General features: G+C 37.9%; 1 protein-coding gene across 2 annotated transcripts in view; it reads right to left on the reverse strand.

Annotated features, from left to right (window-relative positions):
- Positions 1-24,029, reverse strand: part of iqsec1b (IQ motif and Sec7 domain ArfGEF 1b) — a 216,124-nt gene that overhangs the window by 149,621 nt on the left and 42,474 nt on the right. Inside the window, exons 2-3 of one of the 2 annotated variants that reach the window (XM_061902902.1) lie at positions 21,275-21,304; positions 15,580-15,687 (exon numbers count right to left, since the gene is read on the reverse strand). In XM_061902902.1, coding sequence (XP_061758886.1) covers positions 15,580-15,687; positions 21,275-21,304 — 138 coding nt within the window. The remainder of the gene's footprint in view (positions 1-15,579; positions 15,688-21,274; positions 21,305-24,029) is intronic. The other variant, XM_061902903.1, reaches the window with a different exon arrangement.

Here is a 24,029-nt window from a genome sequence, read left to right on the forward strand (position 1 = left end):
AGGTGTTTGGATGTTTCAGAGTGTTTTATAAGCAAAATAGATCAATCTCACAGCCTCTCTTATTACTACTAGAATGTTCTGTAAACAAGGAAGTCTGTGGGGGAAGGACTCACTCAGGACACGTGAGCTTGACCAGTCAGCAGTCATGGCACACACGCACAAACACAAATACACAGTCCTGGTCAAAAGTTTACATACACTTGGAAAGAACATAATGTCATGGCTGGCATGAGTTTACAATAATTTCTACAAGTCCTTTTTTTGGCGATAGAGTGAATGGAGCACATACTTGTTGGTTCATGAAGTTTGGTTCTTTTATGAATTTATTATGGCTCTACTGAAAATGGGACCAAATCTGCTGGGTCAAAAGTATGCATATAGCAACACACATTATCAATTTTGGGGATGTAGGAAAGTTACAATCAAATCAAATTAGCTCGATGGCATGCCCTTTTAACTTCATGTGAGTGATTATGGTTGATTTCTCGGAGCCCATTCAAATAAATCACCAAAAATGATTCCCGGGCGCGGCCACCACTGCTGCTCACCTCCCATAAGGTGTGTGACAATCATTACTTCTTTAACTTTAACTGAACGTGGACGGATACATTAAAAAGTTGTGGAAAAAAACACATAAAATGACAATGAGGGCTACATAAAATGACATGGAGGGCCAATTTAAAATTATGAGGCTGGCCAATTTAAAAAAAGGGGTCGTCCACAATAAATTTACGTGGTAGGCCACTATTAAATGAAGTGGATGACCACGTAAAATGATTTGGGGGACCACATTAAAATGATGTAGGGGGACACTTTAGAATACAGTGGTGGACCACGTAAAATGATGTGGAGGGCCACATTAAAATTATTTGGCAGACAACATTTAAATACCGTGTCAAACCCTATGAAATGACATGAAGGGCCATTTTGAAAATGATGGCAGGCCCCATAGAATGACGTGAACAAATATATTAAAAAGTTGTGGCAAACCACATAAAATGACACTGTGGGCCACATAAAATGACATCAAAAGCCACACTGAACTGATGTGGCGAACCACCAAACAAATTATGAGGCGGGCCAAATTAAAATAAGGGGGGGTACACAATAAAATGATGTGGCGAGCCACTATTAAATGAAGTGGAGTAAGGACCACGTAAAATGATGTGGAGGGCCACTTTAAAATTACGTGGCGGGCCACTTTAAAATATAGTGGTGGACCACATAAAATGATGTGGAGGGCCATTTTAAAATTACGTGGCGGGCCACTTTAAAATGATCTGAACCCTTTTAAAACGATGGAGGGGGCCACATGAAAATACAGTGATGAACCATGTAAAATGACGTTGAGGACCAGATTAAATTAATAGAGGGGGCCACATAAAATGACATGGAGGACCTCGTTAAAATGATTTGGGGTGACCACGTTAAAATGATGTAGTGGGCCAATTTAAAATACAGTGGTGGACCACGTACAATGACGTGGAGGACCACATTTGGTGGACCAAGTAAAAGGATGTGGAGGGCCACTTAAAATGACGTGAAGGACCACGTTAAAATGATGGAGGGGGCCACTTAAAATACAGTGGTGGACCACATAAAATGACGCAGAGGACCAAATTAAATCAATGCATGGGGCCAGATTAAAATAAAGTGGTGGACCACGTAAAAGGATGTGAAAGACCACATTAAAATGCTGAGGGGACCACATGAAAAAATGCGGAGGACCAAATTAAAATAACGGAGGGGGCCACTTTAAAATACAGTGGTGGACCAATTAAAATGATGTGACGGGACATTTTCAAATGATGTGGAGGACCACATTAGATTAATGTGAAGGATCACAACAAAATTATGTAGGGGGCCACTTTAGAATACAGAGGTGGACCACATACAATGATGTGGAGGGCCACATTCAAATGATGTGGCAGTCTATAGTAACATTCTGTTGCAAGCCATTATTAAATGCTATGGCGGGCCACTTAAAAATTATGTGGAGGACCACAATAAATTCATGTGGCGGTCCACTATTAAATGCTATGGCGGGCCACATTACAATGATGTAGGGGGCCACTATAAATACAGTGGTGGACCACGTAAAATGATGTAGAGGGCTACTTTAAAATGACGAGGAGGACCACGTCAAAATTATGTTGGGGGCCATTTTAGAATACAGTGCTGGACCACATACAATGATGTGGAGGGCCACATTCAAATGACGTCGGAGTCCTTAATAAAATTCTGTGGAAAACCACTATAAAATGCTATGGCGGGCCACATAAAAATTATGTGGATGAACACAATAAAATGATGTGGCGGTCCACTATTAAATGCTACGGCGGGCCACATTACAATGATGTAGGGGGCCACTTTAAAATAATGTGGTGGACCACGTAAAATGAAGCAGAGGTCCACATTTAAATAACGTGGAGGACCATGTCAAAATGATGCGGAGGGCCACTTCAAAATATTGGGGAAGGACCACATTAAAATTATCTTGAGGATTACATTAAAATGACATAAAGGACAACATAAAAATTATGTAAGGGGCCACTTTAGAATACAGTAGTGGACCACGTAAAATGATTTGGAGGGCCACTTTAAAATGATGTGGCAGTCCGCCATAAAATTCTGTGGCAAGCCAATATTAAATGCTATTGCGGGCCACGTAACACGAAGTGGAGGACCACATAAAATGAGGTGGCAGTCCATAATAAAATTCTGTGGCAAGCCACTATTAAATGCTATGGCGGGCCACGTAAAAATCATGTGGAGGACCACAATAAAATGAGGGGACGGTGCAGTATCAAATGCTATGGCGGGCCACTTTACAATGATGAAGGGGGGTAATTTAAAATACAGTGGTGGACCACATAAAATGATGTAGAAGGCCACTTTAAAATGATGTGGAGGACCACAATAAAATGATTTGGTGAACCACGATTAAATGGTATGGCGGTCCACTATTGAATGCTATGGCGGGCCACTTTAAAATGATCTTGAGGGCCACTTTAAAATGAGGTAGCATGACGCTGCATAGGCCTTGAGTTGGACCCTTGTCTAAGACGTCGTACAAACATGAAAGGTCAAATGTGAAAACATCTGATATCATGTGTTCTCGATAAAGTATCAGTCCAATCTTATTGTACTGACATGTATTGAACAGCAAGTACTAACTAGTGTGTAGAAAGTACACACAGTGTGTACTATTTATTGGTGGCTTTTCATTTTTCTGCCAGGTGAACTATGGTGTCCTCTAATATTTTAGTGACAGAGCGATACAGCATGTGATGCGCTGATACCGCTCAGCACACTCTTCAGACGAGACATCACGTGATATCAGCGCCACCAGTATCACCATTGTCCTGCTGGGATCGTCTGCGGCGCAAGCTTCATCTCCGTAGGTGGGGGGGGGGGGGGGGGGTGGTGTCGCCATGACAACCGTCACCGAGCGCCACAACGCGCCAACCACAAGGTGGCAGTGTGACGCTGCTGGAACTCCTTCAGGGCCAGAAGGTCCTTCATGGATCTCTCAGTGATTAAATTACAATAAATAATACATCAAAATGATGTATTATTATGAATTATTGACCTATTTAACTCATACAATTTCCCACTTTAAAACATTTATGCATCCATCCATCCATTTACTACCGCTTATTCCTTTTGGGGTCGCGGAGGGCGCTGGTGCCTATCTCAGCTACAATCGGGCAGAAGGCGGCGTACACCCTGGACAAGTCTCAACCTTATTGCCACCTAATCGCAAAAAATTAATGCATTTTTTTTTTTTAATATTTTTTATATTGTATCAAGTTTTGCTAGTATTACACATTTTGTGTTTTTACCATAAAACACTTTCTATGACAAAATGAGCATAAAACAAACAAACAAATACAATAAAAACTAGAAGTTGATGCAGGGATTCAAGCTTTGAAAGCCAAAAAATAAAAATGATGTATGACTTATTTTTAACACTTTTATGAGTGGGACCTTTTTGGGTCCCCAAGAATTTTTGTGCAATTTTTTTTTTCAATTCATTGTTTCAAAAATAAAAATCAATATTATTAATAATATACATATTTAAGACACACAATTTCCCACTTTAAAACCTTTATGCAATCTTTTATATTTTTTATATTATATAAAGTTTTGCAAATATTGCACATTTTGTGTTTTTGCCATAAAAACCTTTCTATGACAAAATGAGCATAAAACAAACAAACAAACAAATAAAAACTAAAAAAAATAGAAGTTGATGCAGAGATTCAAGCCTTGAAAGCCAAAAAATAAAAATGATGTATGACTTATTTTTAAGACATTTATGAGTGGGACCTTTTTGGGTCCCCAAGAATTTTAGTGTCCTCCTTTTAATTTTATTTTTTTATGAATCATTGCTCCAAAAATACAAAAAAAAAAATCTAAATCAATATTATTAATAATATACCTATTTAAGACATACAATTTAACACTTTTAAACATTTAAGCAATCTTCTATATTTTTTATATTATATAAAGTTTTGCAAATATTGCACATTTTGTGTTTTTGCCATAAAACCCTTTCTATGACAAAATGAGCATAAAACAAACAAACAAAAATAACAAAAACTAGAAGTTAATGCAGAGATTCAAACTTTGAAAGCCAAAAAATAAAAATGATGTATGACTTATTTTTAACACATTTATGAGTGGGACCTTTTTGGGTCTCCAAGAATTTTAGTGCACTTTTTTTTATTTTATTTTTTTATAACTCATTGCTCCAAAAATAATAAAAAAAACCAAATCAATATTAGTAATAATATACCTATTTAACACATATAATTTCCCACTTTAAAACATTTTTGCGATCTTTTATATTTTTTATATTATATAAAGTTTTGCAAATATTGCACATTTTGTGTTTTTACCATAAAACCCTTTCTATGACAAAATGAGCATAAAACAAACAAACAAATGTAATAAAAACTAGAAGTTAATGCAGAGATTCAAGCTTTGAAAGCCAAAAAATAAAAATGATGTATGACTTATTTTTAACACATTTATGAGTGGGACCTTTTTGGGTCCCCAAGAATTTTAGTGCACTTTTTTTATTTTATTTTTTTATAAATCATTGCTCCAAAAATAATAAAAAAATCTAGAGCAATATTATTAATAACATACCTATTTAAGACATACAATTTCCCACTCTAAACATGTATGCAATATTTTATATTTTTTACATTATATCAAGTTTTGCAAATATTGCACATTGTGTTTTTGCCATAAAACACTTTCTATGACAAAAAAGAGCATAAAACAAACAAACAAACAAACAAAAAAACAAAAATAATAAAAAAATATAAATTGATGCAAAGATTCAAGTTCTGAAAGCCAAAATATAAAAATGATGTATGACTTATTTTTAACACTTTTATGAGTGGGACCTTTTTGGGTCCCCAAGAATTTTAGTGCACTTTTTTTTTTTTAACTCATTGCTCCAAAAATAAAAATAAAAATCAATATTATTAATAATATACCTATTTAAGACATACAATTTCCCACTTTAAAACATTTATCCAATATTTTATATTTTTTATATTATATAAAGTTGTGCAAATATTGCACATTTTGTGTTTTTACCATAAAACACTTTCTATGACAAAATGAGCATAAAACAAACAAATAAATATAATCAAAACTAGAAGTTGATGCAGAGATTCAAGCTTTGAAAGCCAAAAAATAAAAATGATGTATGACTTATTTTTAACACTTTTATGAGTGGGACCTTTTTGGGTCCCCAATAATTTTAGTGCAATTTTTTTTTTCAATTCATTGTTTCAAAAATAAAAATCAATATTATTAATAATATACATATTTAAGACATACAATTTCCCACTTTAAAACCTTTATGCAATCTTTTATATTTTTTATATTATATAAAGTTTTGCAAATATTGCACATTTTGTGTTTTTGCCATAAAAACCTTTCTATGACAAAATGAGCATAAAACAAACAAACAAACAAATAAAAACTAAAAAAAATAGAAGTTGATGCAGAGATTCAAGCCTTGAAAGCCAAAAAATAAAAATGATGTATGACTTATTTTTAAGACATTTATGAGTGGGACCTTTTTGGGTCCCCAAGAATTTTAGTGTCCTCCTTTTAATTTTATTTTTTTATGAATCATTGCTCCAAAAATACAAAAAAAAAATCTAAATCAATATTATTAATAATATACCTATTTAAGACATACAATTTAACACTTTTAAACATTTAAGCAATCTTCTATATTTTTTATATTATATAAAGTTTTGCAAATATTGCACATTTTGTGTTTTTGCCATAAAACCCTTTCTATGACAAAATGAGCATAAAACAAACAAACAAAAATAACAAAAACTAGAAGTTAATGCAGGGATTCAAACTTTGAAAGCCAAAAAATAAAAATGATGTATGACTTATTTTTAACACATTTATGAGTGGGACCTTTTTGGGTCTCCAAGAATTTTAGTGCACTTTTTTTTATTTTATTTTTTTATAACTCATTGCTCCAAAAATAATAAAAAAAACCAAATCAATATTAGTAATAATATACCTATTTAACACATATAATTTCCCACTTTAAAATATTTTTGCGATCTTTTATATTTTTTATATTATATAAAGTTTTGCAAATATTGCACATTTTGTGTTTTTACCATAAAACCCTTTCTATGACAAAATGAGCATAAAACAAACAAACAAATGTAATAAAAACTAGAAGTTAATGCAGAGATTCAAGCTTTGAAAGCCAAAAAATAAAAATGATGTATGACTTATTTTTAACACATTTATGAGTGGGACCTTTTTGGGTCCCCAAGAATTTTAGTGCACTTTTTTTATTTTATTTTTTTATAAATCATTGCTCCAAAAATAATAAAAAAATCTAGAGCAATATTATTAATAACATACCTATTTAAGACATACAATTTCCCACTCTAAAACATGTATGCAATATTTTATATTTTTTACATTATATCAAGTTTTGCAAATATTGCACATTGTGTTTTTGCCATAAAACACTTTCTATGACAAAAAAGAGCATAAAACAAACAAACAAACAAACAAAAAAACAAAAATAATAAAAAAATATAAATTGATGCAAAGATTCAAGTTCTGAAAGCCAAAATATAAAAATGATGTATGACTTATTTTTAACACTTTTATGAGTGGGATCTTTTTGGGTCCCCAAGAATTTTAGTGCACTTTTTTTTTTTTTAACTCATTGCTCCAAAAATAAAAATAAAAATCAATATTATTAATAATATACCTATTTAAGACATACAATTTCCCACTTTAAAACATTTATGCAATATTTTATATTTTTTATATTATATAAAGTTGTGCAAATATTGCACATTTTGTGTTTTTACCATAAAACACTTTCTATGACAAAATGAGCATAAAACAAACAAATAAATATAATCAAAACTAGAAGTTGATGCAGAGATTCAAGCTTTGAAAGCCAAAAAATAAAAATGATGTATGACTTATTTTTAACACATTTATGAGTGAGACCTTTTTGGGTCCCCAAGAATTTTAGTGCACTTTTATATATATATATATATATATATATATATATATATATATATATATATATATACTCAAGTAAGAGTACTGTTACTTTAGAGATGTATTACTCAAGTAAAAGTAAGGAGTAGTCACCCAAATATTTACTTGAGTAAAAGTAAAAATTATGTTGTGAAAAACTACTCAAGTACTGAGTAACTAATGAGTAACCTGTTTGTTTAATGATTACGGCAACAAATAATGCACAAAAACATAAAAATAGCAATGAGCAAATTCATAGCCAGGAAAATTTCTTAACGAACTAAAACAATAATATATATTAAATAATAAAGCATGAAAAAAAAAAAATTTTAAGGCACATTGAGCCACAATAACTTAACAGCACCATAGGCTCAGTAGGCATTCATTGATTTGATTGATTGATTGAAACTTGTATTAGTAGATTGTACAGTACAGTACATATTCCATACAAATGACCACTAAATGGCAACACCCCAATAAGTTTAGTTTTTCAACGTTAATCAATTACTTAATAAATGACCAAGTCGAGGTGATCTACCTCATATGTATATATATATATATATATATATATATAACTCATTGCTCAAAAAAAATAACAAATCAAAATCAATGTTATGAATTATTTCCCACTTTAAAACATTTATGCAATTTTTTTAGATTTTTCACATTATAACAAGTTTTGCAAATATTGCACATTTTGTGTTTTTGCCATGAAAACAGTTTCTTTGACGAAAAGAGCATAAAACAAACGAACAAATAAACAAAAATAATAAAAAACTAGAAATTGATGCAAAGATACAATCTTTGAAAGCCAAAAAAATTAAAATGATGTGACTTATTTTCAACACATTTATGAGTGGGACCTTTTTGGGTCCCCGAGAATTTTAGTGCACTTTTTTTTTTATAACTAATTTCTCAAAAAATAATAACAAATTAAAATCAATGTTAAGTATTAGTGACCTATTTTAAGACATCACTTTAAAACATTTATGCAATTTTTAATAGTTTTTATATTATATAAAATTGAGCAAATATTGCATTTGTTGTGTTTTTACCATAAAAATACTTTCTATGACAAAAAGGACATAAAAAAACTAACAAAAATATTAAAAACTAGAAGTTGATGCAGAGATTTAGGCTTTGAAAGTCAAACAATAAATATGATGAATTATTTATTTTTAAACACATTTATGAGTGGGACCTTTTTGGGTCCCCAAGAATTTTAGTGCACTTTTTTTTTCACAACTCATTGCTCAAAAAATGATAACAAATCAAAATCAATGTTATGAATTATTGACCTATCTATCGCACACAATTGCCCACTTTAAAACATTTATGCAATCTTTTATATTTTTTATATTATATAAAGTTTTGCAAATATTGCACATTTTGTGTTTTTGCCATAAAGAACCAAAAAAAGCATGAAACAAACAATTTAGACTTTATATTGACGGATAGATCTGAAGTTGATCTAGAGATTTAAACATTTCAGTAAAAAAATAATAATAAACACCTTATTTTAAAATTTTTATGACAGAGACTTAATCCCTGAAAGGTTTAAAAACAGTAGTGCTACTACTTCAATCATTATTATGCTTTATTCAACAATAACAAGGCAAACAAAAGACGTCCTTGTGGTCGTGTAAACAAAACACCTGTTGTGGATAGTACTATGTACACACACTTGCAGATCCAGTCGAGTGTCCTCATCAATAGTTATATCGGTCTGACATCATTACAATAGGCAGCTGGCGTTAATATTTCAAAATAAAAGGAGGATATACTTTTATATTTATGCCAATATACTACAAATATGACAAGATATGATTGTAAACTGCATGTAGTCCAGTTAGCACCATAGAAGTACACTTTATAGTACATTTTATTTTATTGGTATTACCTGTTTACTTCATGGGTATTACCTAGACTTGAGGTAATACCATGTCCATGAAACACTCACCTTTCCCTAAAACCCTCACCTGTCCCTGAAACACTTACCTGGACTACAGGTAATACCAGGAAACTTTACCTTTGAAAAATGTGTGCAAATCTGTGTGCACCACTCATCTGTACCTGTGACACTCACATGTCCACAAAGCACTCACCTGTCTCTGAAACACTCAACTTCCCTGAAACACTCAGCTGTCCCTGAAACGCACACCTGTCTCTGAAACACTCACCTGTCTCTAAAACACTCACCTGTCCCTGCAACACTCACCTGTCCCTGCAACACTCAGCTGTCCCTGAAACACTCACCTGTCCCTGAAACACTCACCTGTCCCTGAAACACTCACCTCTCCCTGAAACACTCACCTGTCCCTGAAACACTCACATGGGACCTGTCCCTGAAATACTCACTTATTCCTGAAACACTCACCTGTCAACTGTCTCTGAAAAACTCACCTGTCCCTAAAACCCTCACCTGTCTCTGAAACACTCACCTGTCCCTGCAACACTCACCTGTCCCTGCAACACTCACATGTCACCTGTGTCTGAAACACTCAACTGTCTCTGAAAAACTCACTTTTCCCTAAAATACTCACCTGTCCCTAAAACCCTCACCTGTCTCTGAAACACTCACCTATCTCTGAAACACTCACCTGTCCCTGAAACACTCACATGTCCCTAAAACACTCACCTGTCCCTAAAAGACTCACCTGTCTCTAAAACACTCACCTGTCCCTGCAACACTCACATGTCACCTGTGTCTGAAGCACTCAACTGTCTTTGAAAACTCACTTTTTCCTAAAATATTCACCTGTCCCTAAAACCCTCACCTGTCTCTGAAACACTCACCTATCTCTGAAACACTCACCTGTCCCTGAAACACTCACCTGTCCCTGAAACACTCACCTGTCCCTAAAACCCTCACCTGTCTCTGCAACAGTCACCTGTCCCTGAAACACTCACCAGTCCCTGAAACACTCACCTGTCCCTGAAACACTCACCTGTCCCTGAAACACTCACCTGTCTCTAAAACACTCACCTGTCCCTGCAACACTCACATGTCACCTGTGTCTAAAGTACTCAACTGTCTTTGAAAAACTCACTTTTCCCTAAAATATTCACCTGTCCCTAAAACCCTCACCTGTCTCTGAAACACTCACCTATCTCTGAAACACTCACCTGTCCCTGAAACGCTCACCTATCCCTAATACCCTCACCTGTCTCTGCAACAGTCACCTGTCCCTGAAATACTCACCTGTCCCTGAAACACTCACCTGTCCTTTAACCCCTAACCTGTCTCTGAAACACTCACCTGTCCCTGAAACACTCACTTGTCCCTGAAACACTCACCTGTCAACTGTTCCTAAAACCCTCACCTGTTCCTGAAACCCTCACATGTCCCTGAAACAATCACCTGTCCCTGAAACACTCACCAGTCCCTGAAACACTCACCTGTCCCTGAAACACTCACCTGTCCTTTAACCCCTAACCTGTCTCTGAAACACTCACCTGTCCCTGAAACACTCACCTGTCCCTGAAACACTCACCTGTCAACTGTTCCTAAAACCCTCACCTGTTCCTGAAACCCTCACATGTCCCTGAAACAATCACCTGTCTCTGAAACACTCACCTGTCCCTGAAACACTCACCTGTCCCTGAAACACTCACCTGTCAACTGTTCCTAAAACCCTCACCTGTTCCTGAAACCCTCACCTGTTCCTGAAACCCTCACATGTCCCTGAAACAATCACCTGTCCCTGAAACAATCACCTGTCCCTGAAACACTCACCCGTCCCTCAAACACTCACCTGTCCCTCAAACACTCACCTGTCACCTGTCTCTGAAACACTCACCTGTCTCCAATTAAGATCAAACAAGATCAACCAAGATCAAATAAGATCAACAAAGATGAGGGCCAGAAAAGTGCAGGACTAAACACAAAATGTTAACGAAGCACAAATTAAAACATGAATTTGTTTGAAAAAACAAAACATAATTTGCAATAATTTGTGTGACAGTGTCACAGGGCGAGCACAAGTGCATTATGGGTAAATCCAAGTGTTCAAGTTGAAAGAAGCAACTTATCACAAATGGAAGAAATGTAAAATATGAGACAAAAATAGATGTGTTACTAAAAACTACTTGGAAACTTCTAAGTAGGAAAGTTTAAAAATAGAACACGCAGCTTCCCTTGTGAGCTGCACAGTATTATTATCTATTTTCTACCGCTTGTCCCAGTCGTTAATAATAATAATAATAATAATAATAATAATAATAATATTACCAACATTATTATTATTTTTACTATTACTATTAATATGATCATTATTATATGATGTGTTATGTACATTGACGACAAAGCACATCTCTTTGAAAACACTCTCAGCCTCTAAAGCCCCAATACTGTACTTACTGTACATCTCACTTCATCTTAAAGTAGATACCAACATTATAGATACCAACATCATGTTTCCTTACAGTAGATACCGACATCATATTCCAGTACAGTAGATACCAATATCGTATCTCCTTACAGAAGATGATATTATCATTTTACAGTACAGTAGATACCAACATCATATTACAGTACAATAGATATCAGTATCATATTCCATTACAGTAGATACCAACATCCTGGTCCAGTAAGGTAGATACCGAAATCATATTCCAGTACAGTATATACCAGTATCATATTCCAGTACAGTAGATACCAACATCATATTCCACCAAAGTAGATACCAACATCATATTCCAGTACAGTAGATACCAGTATCATATTCCAGGAGAGTAAATAACAGTATCATGTTCCTATACAGTAGATACCAACATCATGGTCCAGTTCAGGTCGATACCAACATCGAATTCCAGTACAGTAGATACCAAAATCATAGTCCAGTAGAGTCGATACCAACATCAAATTCCAGTACGTGGGATACACCATTATATCCCAGTGCGGTAGATATCAGTATCATATTCTAGTATAGTAGATACCAAGATCCTATTCCAGCACAGTAGATACCAAGATCATATTCCATTGCAGTAGATATCAGTATCATATTGCAGGACAGTATATACCAACATTATATCCGATACAATATATATCAGTATCATATTCCAGTACAGTAGATACCAACATGATATCCAATTCAGTCGATATCAGTATCATATTCCAGTAGAGGTGATATCAGTATCCTTTTACAGAACAGTGGATACCAACATGATATCCAGTACAGTAGATGCCAACATCATATTCCAGTACAGTAGATATCAGTATCATATTGCAGTACAGTAGATGCCAACATGACATCCAATATAGTAGATATCAGTATTGCATTCCAGTGCAGTAGATACCAACATCATATTCCAGTAGAGTACATATCAGTAATATATTCCAGTACAGTAGATATCAACATGATAGCCAATACAGTAGATATCCGAATCATATTCCAGTGCAGTAGATACCAACATCCTATTCCAGTACAGTAAATATCAGTATCATATTCCAGTAGAGTAGATACAAACATCACGTATCCTTACAGTAGATACCAACAACATATTCCGTTGCAGTAGATACTAATATCATATTGCAGTACAGTATATACCAACATGCTATCCAATACAGTAGATATCAGTATCATATTCCAGTACAGTAGATACCAACTTGATATCCAATACAATCGATATCAGTATCATAGTCCAGTACAGTAGATACCAACATCATATCCCAGTAAAGTAGATATCAGTATCATATTGTAGTGCAGTAGATACCAACATCATATTCCAGTACAGTAAATATCAGTATCATATTCCAGTAGAGTAGATACAAACATCAAGTATCCTTACAGTAGATACCAACAACATATTCCATTGCAGTAGATACTAATATCATATTGCAGTACAGTATATACCAACATGCTATCCAATACAGTAGATATCACTATCATATTCCAGTACAGTAGATACCAACTTGATATCCAATACAATCGATATCAGTATCATAGTCCAGTACAGTAGATACCAACATCATATCCCAGTAAAGTAGATATCAGTATCATATTGTAGTGCAGTAGATACCAACATCATATTCCAGTACAGTGGATATCAGTATCATATTCCAATACAGGTGATATCAGTATCATTTTCCAGTACAGTGGATATCAACATGATATCCAGTACAGTAGATACCAACATCATATTCAAGAACAGTAGATATCTGTATCATATTCCAGTGCAGTAGATAACAACATCATATCCAGCACAGTAGATATATCAATATCAGTATCAAATTGCAGTACAGTAGATGCGAACATGATATCCAATATAGAAGATATCAGTATTGCATTCCAGTGCAGTAGATACCAACATCATATTCCAGTACATTAGATATCAGTATTATACTCCAGTACAGTAGATACCAACATGATAGCCAATACAGTAGATATCAGTATCATATTACAGTGCAGTAAATACCAACATCATATTCCAGTGCAGTAGATATCAGTATCATATTCCAGTACAGTAAATAGCAACATGATATCCAGTAAAGTAGATACCAGTATCATATTCCAGTGCAGTAGATACCAAAATCATATTCCAGTACAGTAGATATCATTATCATATTCCAGTACAGGTGATAACAGTATCATTTTCCAGTACAGTGGACATCAACATGATATCCAGTACAGTAGATACCAACATCATATTCCATTACAGTAGATATCTGTATCATATTCCAGTGCAGTAGATACCAACATCATATCCAGCACAGTAGATATATCAATATCATGTTCCAGTATAGTAGATATCAGTATCATATTCCAGTACAATAGATAACAACATCATAATCCAGTGCAGTAGATAATAACATCATGTATCCGTACAGTAGAGACCCAAATCATATTCCTTTGCAGTAGATATCAGTATCATATTCCAGTAGAGTGGATACCAAAATGATATCCAATACAGCAGATATCAGTGTCATAGTCCAGTACAGTAGATACTGACATCATATTCCATTACAGTAGATACCAACATCATATCCTATACAGTAGATATCAGTATCATATTCCAGTTCAGCTGATACCAACATCACATTCCAGTACAGTAGAAATCATTCCATTGCAGTAGATATTAGCATCATATTGCAGTAGAGTATATACCAACATGTTTTCCAATATAGTAGATATGAGTATTGCATTCCATTGCAGTAGATACCAACATCATTTTCCAGTACAGTAGATATCAGTATCATATTCCAGTACAGTAGATACCAACATGATAGCCAATACAGTAGATATCAGTATCATATTCCAGTACAGTAGATAGCAACATGATATCCAGTAAAGTAGATATCAGTATCATATTCCATTGCAGTAGATATCAGTATCATATTGCAGTACAGTAGATGCCAACATGATATCCAATATAGTAGATATCAGTATTATATTCCAGTGCAGTAGATACCAACATCATATTCCAGTACAGTAGATATCAGTATCATATTCCAGTACAGTAGATACCAACATGATAGCCAATACAGTAGATATCAGTATCATATTCCAGTACAGTAGATAGCAACATGATATCAAGTAAAGTAGATATCAGTATCATATTCCATTGCAGTAGATATCAGTATCATATTGCAGTACAGTAGATGCCAACATGATATCCAATATAGTAGATATCAGTATTATATTCCAGTGCAGTAGATACCAACATCATATTCCAGTACAGTAGATATCAGTATCATATTCCAGTACAGTAGATACCAACATGATAGCCAATACAGTAGATATCAGTATCATATTCCAGTACAGTAGATACCAACATAATAGACAATACAGCAGATATCAGTATCATATTCCTGTGCAGTACATACCAACATCTTATTCCAGTACAGTAGATCTCAGTATCATATTTGAATATGATAAACAGCTGCTGTACATTTCAAACATAGACAACAAATCATCATCATCCCAAAAGCAAAGGGTGATGATGAGGAGGATGAGGAGGAGGATGGTGATGTTACCAAGGCAACAGCGTGCTGAAGAGGAAGTGCCAACTCACCTGAGAGAAGCAGACTTCCACCTGTGACAAGGACCACCTTCACTGCTGTCAGATGACACCAAACTCCCAGCATGCTCTGGGGCGGGGACCGGAAGTGAGGAATGTCTCCTGCAGACGACACAACACATTCCACAAGATCAACTTTATTTACTCATTATTCTTTTAATATATTCATATTTTAGTAAACCATCGTATAATAGTGTGTGTGTACGCCTGTAATTGTTGTATACTTATATAATAGTATACAACACACACACACATATATATATATATATATATATATATATATATATATATATATATATATATATATATATATATATACTGCTCTTTATCTTCCATAGGTCATTAAAACATTTCAATCATTGGTGAGATCGACCGATAAATTACAAATACGTAAACAATTACTGCAAAACAAATAATAAATAATAACATCATATTCCAGTACAGTAGATATCAGTATCATATTACAGTATAGTAGATACCAACATGACCAATACAGTAGATATCAGTATCAAATTCCAGTACAGTAGATACCAACATCATATTCCAGTAAAGTAGATATCAGTATCATATTCCAGAACAGTAAATACCAACATCATATCAGCACAGTAGATATCAATTTCATATTTTAGTACAGTAGATATCAGTATCATATTCCAGTACAATAGATACCAACATCATGTATCCTTACAGTAGATACCAACATCATATTCCATTGCAGTAAATATCAGTATCATACTGCAGCACAGTAGATACCAAAATGATATCAATGTAGTAGATATCAGTAGCATAGTCCAGTGCAGTAGATACCAACATCATATTCCAGTATAGTAGATACCAACATGAACAATACAGTAGATAGCAACATCATATTCCAGTACAGTAGATATCAGTATCATATTCCTGTATAGTAGATATCAGTATCATATTCCAGTACAGTGGATAGCAACATGATATCCTATACAGTAGATATCAGTATGATATTCCAGTTCAGCCAATACCAACATCATATTCCAGTATAGTAGATACCAACATGACCAATACAGTAGATATCAGTATCATATTCCAGTGCAGTAGATAGCAACATCATATTCCAGTACAGTAGATATCAGTATCATACTCCAGTATAGTAGATACTAACATGATCAATACAGTAGATATCAGTATCATATTCCAGTACAGTAGATATCAGTATCATATTCCAGTACAGTAGGAATAGGGCAGAATAATGTTACACAGCCATTATTTCCTCACACTAAACCTGCAGGAAATAGTCCTTCTCAAGTTTCTCTATGTTTATATTTTCACAATTTTCTTACACTTTAAGAAGCATTTCTTACATATTCATGATTTTTAAGAGCTTATTGTTTAAAAGTTCAGGGCGATTTTAATATTTTGTTTACACTCCGTGTCTGTTTTCCAGGGATTGTGTTGACGTTTCCTTTCTGTCTTGATAGCAGAGGTTACAATTCAAATAAAAATGCACTTTTATCCTGCTCCTCATTTTCCATTGGTGACTAAAAATAATCGATAATAAACGATAATTGTATTTTTGATTTTGTAATTTTTTGGGTGTATTTATTTATTTATTTAAAAATTTTTAGGGCGGGTGAGGGAAACAAAAGTCTGTTTTCTCAGTACCTGTATAATGATTTCCCTGTCAAAGGAATAAATAAATAAATAATATTTTTTTTTAAAAGAGGAAAATTATAAACCTGAATTAAAATTTCTACAAAAAAAAAAGTATAATTAATCGATATAGAACAGTGATATCGTGATACCGTTTTCAGCCGTATCGTCCAGCCCGAGTTTAATTGGCCACTTTTGTATGCATGGGCTAGCAGTTAAGCGAGAGAAAAACCCTCCAAAGCGTGAGAAGAACTTCACAGACATGAAGTTTGATCTTCTGAGCACCGAGCTGCTCCTTCCATGCAACAATGGTGTTCTACAAGGTTCTCCTGCAGCCCACGTCTACAGAACAAGGTCTGATCCCTTCCCGTGGTCCAAAGAGGACTTGAGGAAGAAGGCTCGCCCTCCTCCCTCTTTTATAGGAGCATCGTCTCCATGGCAACCAAAAGGAGAGGCTGGCTTCTGTGTTCCCCATGGAGAACTCTAGCGAGGGAGGACACACTGGACGGATTCTGGACCGCACGGGTCTGCTCCGTGAAGCAGGACACAATCTTCTTGTGGTTCCAGCAACACGTCAGTGCAGTGAGAGGTCAGACACGTTCTTGCTTTTGATCCTTCATCATCAAGTTCTGGTTTTAATTGTTCTCCAAGGCACTGCTGGCAGTTCTTTGTAGAACAGCGACACAAGGATTTGACCGTCAAAATAATTATTTAATCACGCTGGCTCTTATAATAATAATAACAATCATAATAATAATGATAAAATAGTATCCATCCATCCATCCATCTTCTTCTGCTTATCCGAGGTCGGGTCGCGGGGGCAACAGCCTAAGCAGGGAAACCCAGACTTCCCTCTCCCCAGCCACTTCGTGTAGCTCTTCCCGGGGGATCCCGAGGCGTTCCCAGGCCAGCCGGGAGACATAGTCTTCCCAACGTGTCCTGGGTCTTCTCCGTGGCCTCCTACCGGTTGGACGTGCCCTAAACACCTCCCTAGGGAGGCGTTCGGGTGGCATCCTGACCAGATGCCCGAGCCACCTCATCTGGCTCCTCTCGATGGGGAGGAGCAGCAGCTTTACTTTAAGCTCCTCTCAGATGACAGAGCTTCTCACCCTATCTCTAAGGGAGAGCCCCGCCACACGGCAGAGGAAACTAATTTCGGCCTCTTGTACCCGTGATCTTATCCTTCCGGTCATGACCCAAAGCTCATGACCATAGGTGAGGATGGGAACGTAGAACAACCGGTAAATTGAGAGCTTTGCCTTCCGGCTCAGCTCATTCTTCACCACAACGGATCGATACAACGTCCGCATTACTGAAGACACCGCACCGATCCGTCTGTCGATCTCACGATCCACTCTTCCCTCACTCGTGAACAAGACTCCTAGGTACTTGAACTCCTCCACTTGGGGCAGGGTCTCCTTCCCAACCCGGAGATGGCACTCCACCTTTTTCTGGGCGAGAACCACGGACTTGGACTTGGAGGTGCTGATTCTCATTCCAGTCGCTTCACACTCGGCTTCGAACCGATCCAGTGAGAGCTGAAGAGCACGGCCAGATGAAGCCAAAAAGCAGAGACCTAATCCCGCGGCAACCAAACCGGAACCCCCTCAACGCCTTGACTGCGCCTAGAAATTCTGTCCATAAAAGTTATGAACAGAATCGGTGACAAAGGACAGCCTTGGCAGAGTCCAACCCTCACTGGAAACGTGTCCGACTTACTGCCGGCAATGCGGACCAAGCTCTGACACTGATCATACAGAGAGCGGACCGCCACAATAAGACAGTCCGATACCCCAAACTCTCTGAGCACTCCCCACAGGACTTCCCGAGGGACACGGTCGAAGGCCTTCTCCAAGTCCACAAATCACATGTAGACTGGTTGGGCAAACTCCCATGCACCCTCAAGAACCCTGCCGAGAGTATAGAGCTGGTCCACAGTTCCACGACCAGGACGAAAACCACACTGTTCCTCCTGAATCCGAGGTTCGACTATCCGGCGTAGCCTCCTCTCCAGTACACCTGAATAAACATAAGGAGTGTGATCCCACGATAGTTGGAACACATCCTCCGGTTCCTTCTTAAAGAGAGGAACCACCACACGAGTCTGCCAATCCAGAGGTACCGCCCCCGATGTCCATGCGATGTTGCAGAGTCTTGTAAACCAAGACAGCCAGACACAGCATCCAGAGTCTTAAGGAACTCCGGGCAGATTTCATCCACCCCCGGGGCCTTGCCACCGAGGAGCTTTTTAACTACCTCAGCAACCTCAGCCCCAGAAATAGGAGAGCCCGTCACAGATTCACCAGGAACTACTTCCTCATAGGAAGACGTGTTGGTGGGATTAAGGAGGTCTTCGAAGTATTCCTTCCACCGATCCGCAACAGCCGCATGCGAGGTCAGCAGAACACCATCCTCATCATACATGGGGTTGACAGCGCACTCCTTCCCCTTCTTGAGGGCGGTCGGTGGTCCAGAATCGCTTCGAAGTCGTCCGGAACTCGTTTTCCATGGTTTCCCGAACTCCTCCCATGTCCGAGTTTTTGCCTCCGCGACCACTGAAGCCGTACACCGCTTGGCCTGTCGGTACCTGTCCACTGCCTCCGGAGTCCTATGAGCCAAAATAACCCGATAGGACTCTTTCCTCAGCTTGACGGCATCCCTCACCACAACAGGCACCAACTACTTTGCGACCACAGTTCCAATTACCCGCCTCGACAATAGAGGTGCGGAACAAGGTCCACTCGGACTCAATGTCCAGCACCTCCCTCGTGACGTGTTCAAAGTTCTTCCAGAGGTGGGAATTGAAACTTTGTCTGACAGGGGACTCTGCCAGACGTTCCCAGCAGACCCTCACAATGCGCTTGGGCCTGACAGGTCTGTCCGGCATCCTCCCCCACCATAGCAGCCAACTCACCACAATCACCACAATCAAGTGGTGATCGGTAAAAAACTCTGCCCCTCTCTTCACCCGAGTGTCCAAAACATGAGGCCGCAAATCCGATGACACAACTACGAAGTCGATCATGGAACTGCGGCCTAGGGTGTCCAGGTGCCAAGTGCACATATGGACACCCTTATGCTAGAACATGGTGTTTGTTTTGGACAATCTTTGATCAGCACAAAAGTCCAATAACAAAACACCACTCGGGTTCAGTTCCGGGCGGCCATTCTTCCCAATCACGCCTCTCCAGGTTTCACTGTCATTGCCAACATTAGCGTTGAAGTCCCCCAGTGGGAGCACTTTCCAGTACTCCCTCGATTGTACCCAAAAAGGGTGGGTACTCTGAACTGCTGCTTGGTGCGTAAGCACAAACAACTATCAGGACCCGTCGCGGAGGGAAGCTACCCTCTTGTCCAATGGGTTGAACTCCAACGTGCAGGCTTTGAGCCGGGGGGCAACAAGAATTGCTACTCCAGCCTGTCGCCTCTCAATGCGTGCCACGCCTGTGTGGAAGAGAGTCCAACCCTTCTTGAGAGAACTGGTTTCAGAGCCCTTGTTGTGCATTGAAGTGAGTCCGACTATATCCTGCCGGAACTTCTCCACCTTGCGCACTAGCTCCGGCTTCTTCCCCCCCCAGCGAGGTGACATTCCACGTCCCAAGAGCTAGCTTACGTAGCCGAGGATCGGACCGCCAAGTGCCCTGCCCTTCTGCTGCCGCCCAGCTCAGATCGCACCCGACCTCTATGGCCCCTCCCTTGACTGGTGAGCCCACAGGAGGGGGGACCCACGTTGCCTCTTCGGGCCAGGCCCCATGCACCAGGCGCTCACCATTGTGCTACAACTCCGGGACTGGCTCCAGAGGTGGACCCCGGTGACCCGCGTCCGGGAGTGGGAAAACTGACTCTCGGTTGGTTTATTTCCATAGAAGTCTTTGAGCTGCTCTTTGTCTGATCCCAGACCATGATTCAGGATTACAAGTAGATGGACCAAGTGTACCAGACCATGATTCAGGATTACAAGTAGATGGACCAAGTGTACCAGACCATGATTCAGGATTACAAGTAGATGGACCAAGTGTACCAGACCATGATTCAGGATTACAAGTAGATGGACAAAGTGTACCTGACCATCCTGGACGTGTCTCCTTCAGACCTGCAAGACCAATAAAACAGAGTGAGTGATATCAGCAGGCGTGTCCGATACTACCAACATGTATTGCAATACTTCTAGAAACAAAACCCCCACAAATAAATCAGTAATGGTTTCATTTGAACAAAACGCTTTCTGACACATGAAACATAACTTTTTATTACACATCAAGAATAAAGTTGTCCTTAAATAAAATAGTGAACATACTAGACTATTTGTCTTTTAGTAGGAAGTAAACAAATAAAGGCTCCTAAATATTCTGCTGACGTAAGCAGTAACATATTGTGTCATTTTATTTTGGCAACACTACTTCTTCATTTCCTGTTAATATCTGCTTACTTCCTCTTTTAACACGTTCTATCGACACTTCTGTTCCAAAGTAATTATCACTTATTCTTCTCTTCTTTGATACTCGACATAGGTTTTGGCTGATACTACACATTGGGGTGTCGATCTGATACCAAGTAGTTCCGGGATCATACATTGGTCCTAGTCAAAGTCCTCATGTGTCCAGGGACGTATTTCCTGACTTCATAAACAATAAAATATTTTGTGATAATAAAAAAATGTGGACTCTTGTACTTGGTATCGTGACAGTAGATATTTGTATAGTTCCGTTTGTTTACATTAAGGAGCACTAGCTTGCTATTAGCAGTTAGCTACTGTATGTTCTCCTACGGTGTGTAGTGAAGCATGTTTAGTTATTCCTTGTCCTCAAGTGGTAATAGTATTTGTAAGAAACTGACTATATGTCGCCATGGAGGCCAGGATTAGTCATTTAGAAGTAGTTAAAACACTGTGGAGGGATGTTAGCCACTAGCTAGCTATGTTTTAAACTTCAGTGTTTATGGCTTCTCTTTTAGCGCTAGAATATATATCCATTCTCTCTCTTCTGTCTCCACATGATGGTCGGATGTAACGATGGTTGGATGTCATTAAGGTTGGATGTAACGATGGTTGGATGTCATGATGGTTGGATGTGTCGATTGTTGGATGTCATGATGGTTGGATGTGTCGATTGTTGGATGTCATGATGGTTGGATATCATGAGTGTTGGATGTCATGATGGTTGGATATCATGAGTGTTGGATGTCATGATGGTTGGATGTCATGATGGTTGGATGTCATTAAGGTTGGATGTATCGATTGTTGGAGGTCATGATGGTTGGATGTCATGATGGTTGGATGTCATGATGGTTGGTTGTCATGATTGTTGGATGTAACAGTTGTTGGATTTAACAAATGTTGGATGTCATGATGGTTGGATGTCATGATGGTTGGGTGGCATGGTAGTTGGTTGTCATGATGGTTGGATGTAACGATTGTTGGACGTCACGATTGTTGGATGTCATGATGATTGGATGTCATGATGGTTGGATGTCACGATGGTTGGATGTCACGATGGTTTAAAATGTCATGATGGTTGGATGTCATGGTTTGATATCATGATTGTCGAATGTAACTGTTTGTGAAAAAATGCATGTTGGATGTCATGATGGTTGGATGTCATGATGGTTGGGTGTCATGATGGTTGGGTGTCATGATGGTTGGATGTCATGATGGTTGGATGTCATGATGTTTTGATGTCACAATGTTTTGATGTCATGATTGTTGGATGTCACTATTGTTGGATGTCAAGATGGTTGGTTGTCATGATAGTTGGATGTCAAGATGGTTGGATGCCAAGATGGTTGGGTGTCATGATGGTTGGATGTCAAGATGGTTGGATGCCATGATGGTTGAGTGTCATGATTGTTGGATGTAACAGTTGTTGGATTTAACAAATGTTGGATGTCATGATGGTTGGATGCCATGATGGTTGGGTGTCATGATGGTTGGATGTCAAGATGGTTGGATGCCATGATGGTTGAGTGTCATGATTGTTGGATGTAACAGTTGTTGGATTTAACAAATGTTGGATGTCATGATGGTTGGATGTCATGATGGTTGGGTGGCATGGTAGTTGGTTGTCATGATGGTTGGATGTCATGATGGTTGGATGTCATGATGGTTGGGTGGCATGGTAGTTGGTTGTCATGATGGTTGGATTTAACGATTGTTGGACGTCACGATTGTTGGATGTCATGATGGTTGGATGTCATGATGGTTGGATGTCACGGTGGTTGGATGTCACGATGGTTGGATTTAACGATTGTTGGACGTCACGATTGTTGGATGTCAAGATGGTTGGTTGTCATGATAGTTGGATGTCAAGATGGTTGGATGCCATGATGGTTGAGTGTCATGATTGTTGGATGTAACAGTTGTTGGATTTAACAAATGTTGGATGTCATGATGGTTGGATGTCATGATGGTTGGGTGGCATGGTAGTTGGTTGTCATGATGGTTGGATGTAACGATTGTTGGACGTCACGATTGTTGGATGTCATGATGATTGGATGTCATGATGGTTGGATGTCACGATGGTTGGGTGTCATGATGGTTGGATGTCTTTATGGTTGAATTTCACGATTGTTGGATGTCACAATTGTTTGATGTCATGATGGTTGGGTGTCATGATGGTTGGGTGTCATGATTGTTGGATGTCCTGATGGTTGAATTTCACGATTGTTGGATGTCACAATTGTTTGATGTCATGATGGTTGGATGTCCTGATGGTTGAATTTCACGATTGTTGGATGTCACAATTGTTTGATGTCATGATGGTTGGGTGTCATGATGGTTGGGTGTCATGATGGTTGGATGTCATGATGGTTGGATGTCATGA

The sequence above is a fragment of the Nerophis ophidion genome, linkage group LG06, assembly GCF_033978795.1.
Source record: "Nerophis ophidion isolate RoL-2023_Sa linkage group LG06, RoL_Noph_v1.0, whole genome shotgun sequence".
Lineage (NCBI taxonomy): Eukaryota > Metazoa > Chordata > Actinopteri > Syngnathiformes > Syngnathidae > Nerophis > Nerophis ophidion.